The sequence below is a fragment of the Macaca fascicularis genome, chromosome 11 (genome assembly GCF_037993035.2).
Source record: "Macaca fascicularis isolate 582-1 chromosome 11, T2T-MFA8v1.1".
NCBI classification, from domain to species: domain Eukaryota; kingdom Metazoa; phylum Chordata; class Mammalia; order Primates; family Cercopithecidae; genus Macaca; species Macaca fascicularis.
This window is the reverse complement of record NC_088385.1, coordinates 34,019,701-34,032,379: the sequence shown is the minus strand read 5'-3', so window position 1 is coordinate 34,032,379 and position 12,679 is coordinate 34,019,701. Positions and strand designations below refer to the sequence as shown.

Below are 12,679 nucleotides of genomic sequence, written 5' to 3'. Positions count from 1 at the left end.
TTTTATTTCTTGATTCAGTTAAAAAGAATTGTCTTGTTTCTGCTGAATAATTGCATTATTAAAAAATGTGTGAGCCGGGCGCAGTGGCTCACGCCTGTAATCTCAGCACTTTGGGAGGCCAAGGCATGTGGATCACCTGAAGTCAGGAGTTGGAGACCAGCCTGGCCAACATGGTGAAACCCCATCTCTACTAAAAATACAAAAAAATTAGCTAGGCATGGTGGCGGTGCCTGTAATCCCAGCTACCCAGGAGGCTCAGTGAGGCAGGAGAATCGCTTGAACCCAGGAGGTGGAGGTTGCAGTGAGCTGAGATTGCATCATTGCGCTCCAGCCTGGGCAGCAAGAGTAAAAACTCCATCTCAGAAAAGAAAAAATGTATGTGGTACTTCAACCAGTCTTGAAGAGAATGCAGAACTGGAAAGAAGAATAGACATAGAACACCTACAACACATGGATGGAATAAAATCTAAGCATGTCTTTTTAAGTTATAGCTGTCTAGCAAGATTATATATATTCTTTTCCCACTCATCATCTATTCGTTCAAAAATACTGTTTTGGCCTCTATTATATGTCAGATACTGTGGTAAATACTGAGGTTACAAGAATATAAAAGGCCCCAATCCTTGGTTGAAATGATGACCACAGAGTAGAATCTAAGGAGATTTCTCTGGATTTCGTCTTCATGGTCTGTAACTGTACATAATTGTCTCTTCCTACTCCTGCTGGGTTTTTGTTGTTGAGTATTTTTTGTTTGTGTGTTTTTTTGGTTTTTTGAGACAGAATCTTACTCTGTCACCCAGGCCTGGAGTGCAGTGGTGTGATCTCAGCTCACTGCAACCTCTGCCTCCTGGATTCAGGCGATTCTCGTGCCTCAGCTTCCTAAGTAGCTGAGATTACAGGCATGTGCCCCTATGCCTAATTTTTGTATTTTTACTAGAGATGGGGTTTTGCCATGATGGGCAGGCTTGTCTTGAACTCCTGGCCTCAGGTGATTCACCTGCCTTGGCCTCTCAAAGTGCTGGGATTACAGGTGTTGTGCTTGGCTTTTCTTTTTTTTTTTTTTTTCCTCTGAAACGGAGTCTCGCTGTTGCCCAGGCTGGAGTGCAGTGGCACAATCCGGGCTCACTGCAACCTCTGTCTCCTGGGTTCAAGCAATTCTCCTGCCTCAGCCTCCCAAGTTACGGGGATTACAGGTGCCTGCCACCATGCCCTGCTAGTTTTTGTATTTTTAGTAGAGACAGGGTTTCACCACGTTGACCAGACTGGCCTCTAACTCCTGACTTCAGGTGATCCTCCCACCTCGGTCTCCCAAAGTACTGGGATTGCAGGCATGAGCCACTGCGCCTGGCCAGCCTTTTTTGGTATTTTGTTAGGATTTTGTTGAACTTAAGAGGAAAAAAAACATAACATTTAGTAGTGTCAGTAAGTGTTAGTCCACACTGGGTGTGAAGTAGGCCCTGTGCTTTATGGGTAGAACCAGAGAAAATGGGTGCCACTCTGTCCTTAGGAAACTCACAGAGAGGAGAGACAGTACAGGGGCCAGGGGCCATAATCGAGTCCTGTGATGGTGCAGAACTTCAGTTAGTTCTAATTAGGGCACAGCTTCTACACCTAGGGGGCATCCAGCCGACTTCAGGGGTTTCAGGTCAACTTTTCATCCTCACCCCATCTCCGCCCCTGGGATAAAAGACCCTTATTGCCTACAGTTCAAACATCTGCCTGATTATTCCTAGCAGAGTGGTAGGAACTGATTGTCTGGTCTCCTCTACTACCCGCCTCACCTGCACAGAGAGTGCCAGCTGTCTCAGCCTAGCTTCTTCAGTGGGCCTCAGCTGATAAAATGTGTGTGTCTACCCCAGGTAATTAGGTTATTAGCTCTTTGTGCTTGTATGGCTGACCCCTACCTTTCAGGCCACCTGGTGTTTGTTTTAGAAGTTATTCCTGTAAACAGGTTTTCACCTAAAATTTGAATCTTTATGAATCAAATAAGGAAAATTTTAAGTAAACTTGGGCTGTGGATAACTGATGATTCATTACCAAAAAGGTAGTCATTTAAAATTATAAAATGACACAAGAAAAAATTTAAATGTAAAACATCCTGTTTATGCTTGGTCAGGTCTTTGAGTTGATGTGACTCAAGTAACATCTGATCATTTCCTTAACCTTTTTTAAAAGACTCCCCTAAATTCTTCCTCCCAAAGATTTTACTGTATTTGTTCACAATGGATTCTGTGAAAGGATTATTACAAGCTCACAATCCATTGTCTTCAATTCTTAAATCCAAAAAATTCTAAAAACCAAACATTCTTTTTGTAACTCATTCATCAGCAAAACCAGACCTGAACCAGAGTGACCCTATTCATATTCTTTGATTATCTGTCCTACTGGGACATATATGGTTTGCTACAGAAATTCTAATGTATTTGATTATAGGATACTGCCCTAGATAGTTCATGTATGTGGTATATGCACCATATTGCTTTTTTTAATTAAAAAATCTGAATTCTAAAACATACCTACTTCTTTTTTTTTTTTTTTTTTGAGACAGAATCTCGCTCTGTAGCCCAGGCTGGAGTGCAGTGGCACGATCTCGGCTCACTGCAAGTTCCGCCTCCTGGGTTCACGCCGTTCTCCTGCCTCAGCCTCCCGAGTAGCTGGGACTACAGGCGCCCGCCACCACGCCCGGCTAATTTTTTGTATTTTTAGTAGAGATGGGGTTTCATCATGTTAGCCAGGATGGTCTCGAACTTCTGACCTTGTGATCCGCCCACCTTGGCGGATCACCTGGTGATCCCCAAAGTGCTGGGATTACAGGCGTGAGCCACCACGCCCGGCCAACGTATCTACTTCTAAACATTTAAATAGGAATTGTGGACATACGTAAGTATAAAGCAGCCGTTGCAGAGTGGTTTAAAAGGCTACTTTACTGTTGTGGGGAGCTTTTAAATTTGGTAAACTAATGAGTTCATGTAAATAAAACATAACAAAAACACTAATCCTTAATTTTCTGTTAACTCAGGAATACCCAGCTGTGATAGTTTTGTGGTTGGGGTAGACATAGGAAGTGTGACTATGAATGCATGTATCTGTTTGACTTCTTGTACTCCCAAAGTAAAGGCTAAAATAAGTATAATCAGCTAACCAAAAGCTATAGCCACGATCATATATACCATATAAGAGAAAAGCCTCTGATGGAGGTTGCCGTAAGCTGAGATCATGCCACTGCACTCCAGCCTGGTTAACAGGGCAAGACTGTCTCAAAAAAAAAAAAAAAGAGAGAAAAAGAAAAATGCCTCTGAATTGGGAATTGTGTGAGCATGCATGTATAAAGAAGTGATCAAAAATGTTATACTGGCCGGGCGCAGTGGCTCACGCCTGTAATCCCAGCACTTTGGGAGGCTGATATGGGCGGATTGCTTGAGGTCAAGAGTTCAAGACCACCCTGGCCAACATGGAGAATCCCCATCTCTACGAAAAATACAAAAATTAGCCTGGTGTGGTGGTGGGCGCCTATAATCTCAGCTACTTGGGAGGCTGAGGCAGGAGAATCGCTTGAATCCAAGATGCGGAGGTTGCAGTGAGCTGAGATCGCACTATTGCACTGCAGCCGGGGCAACAAAGTGAGACTTCATCTCAAAAATCATCATCATAATAATGTTACACTGTATCTTGTACATTTTTAGTGGGATAAATGCCAAGAGCAGTTTTATTAGTTCTTGATTTCGCCACACTTTAAGAGAATATAAGTTCGCCTACCCATGATTTTAAGAAGCAAAGAGTGTGATGTTTCCCACCTACCCACACTCCCTTAAAACTATTCAAATGAAACCATTTAATTATTTAATTATAGTGGAATAGAACTGAGCTATTTTCTGCATGATCATAAAGAAATATTTACTTTTAACGCATAAATTTTTTTCTTAAAATCCACATTTTCCAGCCTAATTAAGTGATTATGTTTTTCCTTGCACTCTTCCCCTCTCTTTTTCCTTGTTCTGTGCAGATTATCAACGCCTGATGACTGTGGCGGAAGGCATCACCACACTTTTGTTCCCGTTTCAATGGCAACATGTTTATGTGCCCATCCTACCTGCTTCTCTGCTACATTTTCTTGATGCTCCTGTCCCTTATCTGATGGGCCTTCAGTCAAAAGAAGGAACTGACCGTTCTAAACTAGAACTTCCTCAAGAGGTAAAACTACAATGAATGGTGAAGCATTTGCTGTTTGCTGATTTAGGTCAAGGCGACTTTGCTAGATCACATTGTCTTTGTCCAAATTTTTTTTTTTTTTTTTTTTTTTGAGACGGAGTCTTGCTCTGTCGCCCAGGCTAGAGTGCAGTGGCCAGATCTCAGCTCACTGCAAGCTCCGCCTCCCGGGTTTGCGCCATTCTCCTGCCTCAGCCTCCTGAGGCTGGGACTACAGGCGCCCGCCACCTCGCCCGGCTATTTTTTTGTATTTTTTAGTAGAGACGGGGTTTCACTGTGTTAGCCAGGATGGTCTCGATCTCCTGACCTCGTGATCCGCCCGTCTCGGCCTCCCAAAGTGCTGGGATTACAGGCTTGAGCCACCACGCCCGGCCTTTGTCCAAATTTTATCTGTCTTTTTGACTCTCCTGAATCTCCAAGTATGGCTAGGGGAGAGCCTCAGCTATAGAATGCAGACTCCTGATGATAACTACCACATAGTCATTAACTAAACCTGGTTCAAAACAAGACAGTGGCTGATTTTCACAACTATAAATTTGTGAAGATGGAGCAGTGGTAGCATGATCTCATTGCTTTATTCTGGTAACATTTTTTTTCTTCACTCATGTTATAAATTTTGTTTTTAAACAATACAACCCAGGTTTTAACATCCTTTAAAATCATTATCATTTGAGGTGAATTTGATTTTTGACCTCTGTCAACTGAAAAGTAACATGTTGCAGCAAACTAGGGATAGTGGAAATATCAAATACTTCAGTATTCTCTGTTTTCAGATACAGGGCCCATTATCTGTTCTAAACGTCAGCTTGGCTTGGTGGTTGAGATAAAAATTCTAACACCTAACTTTTATGCCACCTTAAAGTTATTATACTTTCTGTGTGTTGTACTTTCAAATGTTTAAAAAAATAGACCAGGCGCGGTGGCTTATGCTTGTAATCCCAGCACTTTGGGAGGCTGAGGCGGGTGGATCACAAGGTCAAGAGATCCATCCTAGCTAACATGATGAAATCCGTCTCTACTAAAAATACCAAAAATTAGCCAGGTGTGGTGGCACGCACCTGTAGTCCCAGCTACTTGGAAGGCTGAGGCAGTAGAATCGCTTGAACCCTGGAAGTGTAGGTTGCAGTAAGCCAAGATCACACCACTGCACTCCAGGCTGGGCGACAGAGCGAGACTCCGTCTCAAAATAAATAAATAAATAAATAAACAAGAATTATTGAAAGCATATTTCTGATCTATAAAATAAGAATAATAACACCTCCCATGTGTTGTTTTTACTTTTTTTTTTCTTTTCTTTTCTTTTGAGACGGAGTTTTGCTTTTGTTGCCCAGACTGGAGTGCAATCGTGGGATCTTGGCTCACCGCCTCCTGGGTTTAAGTGATTCTCCTGCCTCATCCTCCCAAGTAGCTGACAGGCACCACCATGCCCAGCTAATTTTGTATTTTTAGTAGAGACGGGTTTTCTTCATGTTGATCAGGCTGGTCTCAAACTCCCGACCTCAGGTGATCCGCCCACCCCGGCCTCCCAAAATGCTGGGATTACAGGTGTGAGCCACCACACCTGGCCTAATTTTTACCTATTGTTAATGGTACTGAGGATTACCATGTAAAGTCTTTGAAATGAAATATGGATGAGAACGTGCCACAACTTTTTTAAAAAGCTGATTAATTACATTATATCACTAGCTATTTAATTCACATCTTTCTTAATAGAATATCATGCTGAGATTCACCTTTATTTGTTCTTATTTCCCAGAGATTCTCATTTTAATAAGTGAATTTAACACTAAGCCACAGCCATTGTATTCTGTAGTGATTCTCATAATCTTCCACTGCTTACTTTTATTCTAATGAATATTTCCCCACAAAAATTAACATTTTTACCCAAAGGAAAATAACTTGATTCAGATCACATAAGATACATATACAGACTGTTGTTCTTTTTGGGCTTGTGCATGTTTTTCTTCTCTGTTTTACCTCTTTTCTCTATTCCTTAAATGTTCTTGTTTTCACTTTCATTAAATTAGTCTAGTATGTTATTTGCTCAAAGAAGTTAATCCTTTAAATTTTCAAGGAAAAAGAAATAGACTAGCCAAATGCATTTTGTTTTGAAGACCTAATGATATTTTGGTTTCTTGTTGAGTGTCTGATCTATTGTGTATGTTAATCATGTAACATTTTATAAGATAACTTTATGTATATTGTCTTTCCATTTTTTGTAACAATTGTTGAGAGATTTTTCAGTGCCACCTTGACATATCTGTAATTGGGAAACTTTTCCATCTCTGTGCCTGTGTGTATCCACTAAAGATAAACAAATGTAAGGATTCTGAAAGCTCTTAAAGTAATGTCTGTGATTTTCTAATTTTTCATTCATGAGATCTACACTGCTTAATAAATACATATACCCATCTGTTCATAGAGTAGAATAATATGAAATAACCTGAATTCGCTATGAAAATAGCAGTGCTTCTGTGTAGAAACTATAAATTAGGGCATCATTGTTTTATAAGAAAAGGCTAACAGCCTATCACTTTGTTCTGGTATCATTTTACAATGAGATGAAATAATCTGCTTCACATAATTTTGGGAAGGAAGTAGATATAAAAATAGTCATTTAAAAAAATGACTTGGCCGGGCGCGGTGGCTCAAGCCTGTAATCCCAGCACTTTGGGAGGCCGAGATGGGCGGATCACGAGGTCAGGAGATCGAGACCATCCTGGCTAACACGGTGAAACCCCGTCTCTACTAAAAAATACAAAAAACTAGCCGGGCGCGGTGGCGGGCGCCTGTAGTCCCAGCTACTCCGGAGGCTGAGGCAGGAGAATGGCGTGAACCCGGGAGGCGGAGCTTGCAGTGAGCTGAGATCCGGCCACTGCACTCCAGCCTGGGCGGCAGAGCGAGACTCCGTCTCAAAAAAAAAAAAATGACTTAAATGCACTCACTAGTAATACTTCCCTCCACCTTTCCCTGAAAACTCTAAAATAAAATAATGGCTAAAAATAGTGACAAGACTTCTAAACATAGTTTAAAAAAATGACAAGTTTGCAAAATTATTTTAAGAAGGTATGATTTTAGTTGCTAGCGAACTAATGTAACTACATAGATTTGTAAATTAATCATCAACTAGCTATCCCCATGATTTAAAAGTGATAGCCACAAGTAACCATTTGTAATACTGTTTTTTAGGGAGTAGGATATAGAGAGTGAGGGTGGAAGGAAGGCACTGAAGATTAATTGCATGGAATGTACCTCACTTTCTACTGTTCTTACTCATCTTCAAGGTAACTGGTAAACAAAAAGTTAAGAGAAAAACTGAAACAGTTGCTTTTGCAACTTTGTTTTTGTCATATCTTGTCCAGAGATTCTGAGGGAATTATTTATTTTATTTTTCAGACAGGGTCTCACTCTGTCACCCAGGCAGGAATGTGGTCGCACAGCTCACTGCAGCCTTGACCTCCTGAGCTCAGGAGATCCTCCCACCTCAGCTTTGTGAGTAGCTAGGACAAGAGGCACATGCCACCACACCCAGCTAATTTTTTAAAGTTATTATTTGTAGAGATGAACTCTCGCTACATTGCCCAGACTGGTCTTGAACTCTTGGGCTCAAGTGATCCTCCGGCTTTGGGCTCCTAAAGCTTACCAGCATGATCCACAGCATCTGGTCCAGAGGGAATATTTTAAATGCTCTCCTCTCTCCGGCTTACCCTCAAGCTGGCTTAATTTCAGACACTGAGAAGTGAGATCACTTACTAAACATGAAGAGAGCTGCATTAGTCTCGATACTTCCTGCTCCAGCCTGCAGTTTTAGGGTTCCCAGAAACGACCATCTCCTCAGAGTTTATTCTTTCATTTGCCGAACAGTTGTCTCATACACTATTTGTGTAGAATACAGTGGGAGACATCAAGTCAAGTAAGAGGTGATTTCTGCTTTTCAAAAAAGTCGTTTACAAATACCAATAACACAAGTTAAAAAGTAAGTTAGTAAGAGGAATAAATGAACAGAGAAGATACAGATGAGATCAGAATGCCTTTAGGGTAAGGGTATAGGAAGGTTTCATGGCAGAAGATATGATTAAGCTTTAAGCCTTTGTTTTCTTACTTTTGAGGGAATTTTTTTTTTTTTTTTTTTGAGACGGAGTCTCACTCTGTTGCCCAGGCTGGAGTGCAGTGGTACCATCTCAGCTCACTGCAACTTCCACCTCCCAGATTCAGCTATTCTCTTGCCTCAACTTCCTGAATAGCTGGGATTACAGGTGCACGCCACCACACCTAGCGAATTTTTGTATTTGCAGTAGAGATGGGGTTTCACCGTGTTGGCCAGGCTGGTCTTGAACTTCTGACCTCAAGTGATCCACCCACTTCGGGCTCCCAAAGTGCTGGGATTACAGGCGTGAGCCACTGTGCCCTGCCACTTTTGTTGTTGTTTTGTTTTTGAGACGGAGTCTTACTCTTTTGCCTAGGCTGGAGTGCAGTGGCGTGATCTCAGCTCACTGCACCTCTGCCTCCCGGGTTCAAGTGATTCTCCTGCCTCAGCCTCCCCAGTAGCTGGGATTACAGGTGCCTGCCACTACGCCCAGCTTATTTTTTGTATTTTTAGTAGAGACCGGGTTTCACCATGTTGGTCAGACTGATCTCAAACTCCTGACCTCGTGATTCGCCCACGTTGGCCTCCCAAAGTGCTGGGATTACAGGTGTGAGCCACCGAGCTCAGCCCACTTTTGTTGTTTTTAATAGGAAGTAAGTAGTTACATATCATGAAGGCTTGTGAGTAGTGTTGATAAGTAGAAATATTTAGTCCTAAAGCAATGTCAGATTGAGGTGTTGAGTAAATTTTTATCATGCAATACTCTTCTCATTTTTTTTTAATGGTGTTAAAAGTGAGAAGCAACTTATCAGAATGCCCTATTATAGAGTTCTTGTTTATTTTGGAGAAAGGGCTTCTTTTTAGTTTTCTTCAATACATTTTCATAACACAGTTTGAAACACAGTTTCATAACACATCTCTACTAAAAGTATTTAAAAATTAGCCAGGCATGGTGGCGGACACCTGTAATCCCAGCTACTCGGGAGGCTGAGGCAGAGAATTGCTTGAGCCCGGGAGGCAGAGGTTGCAGTGAGCTGAGATCACACCACTATACTCCAGCCTGGGCGACAGAGCAAGACTCCATCTTAAAAAAAGAAAAGAAAAGAATGGTGTAGGCAGTGCTACTGTCTCAGCAAGATGCATCATTTCAGCTCTTAATTTATTTAGAGAAAACTACTGACATTGGAGGTGAGGAAAAATATCAGGGAAAGGCCATAAACCACCAGTCTGTTTGAGGGTGCACATTTGGAACAGGTGCCAGAAAGTCACCTAACTTCTTTGACCTCGGTTTTTTCATCTGCAAAATTAAAAGGCTGGATTCAAAGATTACATCAGGCTTTAGGAATCATTGTTGATCATCTGGCTTTGAATGGAGGAAAATCAATTTATTTTATTTTACTTTATTTTTTTATTTTATTTTATTTTATTTTTGCCAGAGTCTCTCTGTGTTTTGTCCAGGCTGGAGTGCAGTGACACGATCTTGGCTCACTGCAGCCTCTGCCTCCTGAGGTCAAGTGATTCTCCTGCCTCATTCTCCCGAGTAGCTGGGATTATAGGTGCATGCCACCGTGCCCAGCTAATTTTTGTATTTTTAGTGGAGACAGAGTTTCACCATGTTGGCCAGACTGGTCTCAAACTCCTGACCTCAAGTCATCCTTCCACCTCAGTCTCCCAAAGTGCTGGAATTACAGGTATGAGGCACCATGCCAGGCCTCATTTTGAGTTTTTATTGAACTTAATTTAGAATTTATGTATGCTGCTTGCTAATTGGTATCTAACATGAAGAGCAAAGATCAAAAGAGAAAAACAAAGACCCAACTGGTTGCTTTCCCCCTTTTCCCTTACTTTGCCATCTAGATCAAAGAACAGTATGAATTTTCCTCTTGGTGACCTAGGGGTGGGGGAGCCGGGGAGAAAAACACAGTGAAGCTTCCTATTTTGTTTATTGACTTCCACCCCATGTCTTGTGTTCAACCATTAATGTAATCAATATTATTTTTATGTGATGGGCTACAATTTTGGCACCACACCCCCCAATCTAGAAGCACAACCTTCTTTTTAAACTAACAACCTTGTCCTGATTAAGAGAGTGTGTACAGTAAAGATAAAATACTGTTTAGAGTCTACTACAGATACCTGAGGGATAATCAGAACTTTATACATATGCTTTGGCCTCTTGAATTTTCTATATCTACTTGAAAAATATTTAAAATATTTATTCAAAATAAATTCCAAATGTGAAGTATAAACAAACTCAAAAAAACATTTCTTCTGATTTCTGTCACCTCTTTTTCTCAACTCAAAAATATCTTGTGTGAACTCTTAATTATTCAAAGGTCAATCAAGTGCACAGTTATATATGCACTTGCCTCTACCACCTCTCTCTGCCTCCTGCATTAGCTATAATGACTTCTGAAATGGTTTTGCTCTGGGAGGTTCAGTGAATTTTGAGTAAAGTTAAAATTTATGGATTATCTGTGAATTGGATTGATTTTGCCAGTTTCATCCTATTGGGAGATACTACAGCTGCTGGTTTTTAGTGATTATTGTCAATTCTAAATTACAGATATTAGAGCAGTGGAGTGGCAAAGAAAGTTCAAGTGCATTCAGTGAGCATTTTACCTAATACCATGTATGTGTAAGGTCTTATGAGTCTGGGCACCCTTACCCACATAGGAATGCCTAATGGATGCCAAATGTTAGAAAATCATATTCAGATTATAATATATTGCTGAGACCCAGAGAAAATTTTCATATATATTAAGTATGGTATAAAAATAATCATATAGGGGAAAATGATGGAAAAAGAGGTTATTTTTAAAGAATAAGAAATTCTAAACCTTGCAAAGATTAACAAAAGACGCCATAATCTATGCTTTTGTTTGTAATAGTTGGCAAGACTTTCTTTTCTTTTTGTAGAAACAGGGTCTTGCCGTGTTTCCCAGTCTTGTCTCGAACTCCTGGGCTCAAGCAGTCTTTTTGCTTTGGCCTCCCAAAGTGCTGGGATTATGTGTGAGCCACTGTGGCTGGCAAGAATATTTTAGAACATACAGTTTCTTTATTTCAAACCTTTCTATTTTCTCTTTCAGGCTAATTTGTGTTTTGTGGACATTGACAACCATTTTATTGAGTTGCCTGAAGAATTTCCACAGTTCCCCAATAAAGTGGATTTTATCCAAGAACTCTCTGAGGTTCTTGTTCAATTTGGGATCCCTCCTGAGGGCAGCCTACATTGCAGTGAGAGTACCAGCAAACTGAAGAATATGGTTCTGAAAGACTTGGTCAATGACAAAAAGAACGGCAATGTCTCCACTAATAACATCAGCATGTATGAGTTACTGAAGGGCAATGAAACCATAGCCCGCTTGCAGGCTCTGGCCAAGCGGACTGGTGTGGCTGTGGAAAAAATGGACCTTTCTGCTTCTCTGGGTGAAAAAGACAAGGATTTAAAACTGCAGTGTGAAGAGGCAGAACTAAGGGACTACCAGCTCAACGTACAGCTCCGAGAGGTCTTTGCTAACCGCTTTACACAGATGTTTGCAGATTACGAAGCGTTTGTCATTCAGACTGCTCAGGATATGGAATCCTGGCTGACCAACCGGGAACAGATGCAGAACTTTGACAAAGTAAAAAGAACCATAGTTTTCCTTTTGTGGTTATTAGTGGCTTTATTATTGATATTTTAAATTTTTAAGTTTTTTCTTCTTCTGTGCCTATGCTTATCCATATATTATTGATTTTGTTAACCTTTTTTAAATGCAGACTTTTCATCTTCCAGCCCATTAGGAACTTTGCTTTACCAAGTATTTTTACATTAGGTAAAATAATTTTACAAGAAAGCAAATCAACCAGCTCATTGAGCTGGTCATTAAATTGTGTGTTAAATTGCCTGTAATCTTATTTAAAATTTTTCTTTACCTTAAAGATGCTTAAATTATAGAAACAGGCTGGGTATGGTGGCTTATGCCTGTAATCCCAGCACGCTGGGAGACCGAGGCGGGCAGATCATGAGGTCAGGAGTTTGAGACTAGCCTGGCCAATATGGCAAAACCCCGTCTCTACTAAAAATACAAAAAATTAGCCGAGCATGGTGGCACACACCTGTAATCCCAGCTACTCAGGAGGCTGAGGCAGGAAAATCACTCGAACCCAGGCAGGGAGGTGGAGGTCGCAGTGAGCCGAGATCAAGCCACTGTACTCCGGCCTGGGCAACAGACAGAGACTCCAGCTCAAAAAAAAAAAAAAGAAAGAAGTTATGGAAACTTACATTTTGCAGGTTTTCCGAATCTGTTAATACTGTTTGACCTTGTAACAGTTTTATTTACTCTTATTTTATGATCAAGTATAGTTAAATCAGCCTACTCCTTTTCTATGAAATCTATTTAT

General features: G+C 40.9%; 1 protein-coding gene across 8 annotated transcripts in view; it reads left to right on the top strand.

Moving 5' to 3' along the window:
* The window catches only part of DENND5B (DENN domain containing 5B), a 207,342-nt gene that overhangs the window by 122,810 nt on the left and 71,853 nt on the right, over positions 1-12,679 (top strand). For 7 of the 8 annotated variants that reach the window (XM_074006551.1, XM_065523983.1, XM_045364979.2 and 4 more), the window contains 2 exons: positions 4,004-4,191; positions 11,383-11,919. In XM_074006551.1, coding sequence (XP_073862652.1) covers positions 4,018-4,191; positions 11,383-11,919 — 711 coding nt within the window. In that variant the 5' untranslated portion in view covers positions 4,004-4,017. Of the gene's footprint in view, positions 1-4,003; positions 4,192-11,382; positions 12,189-12,679 lie in introns of those variants that run through there. The other variant, XM_065523984.2, reaches the window with a different exon arrangement.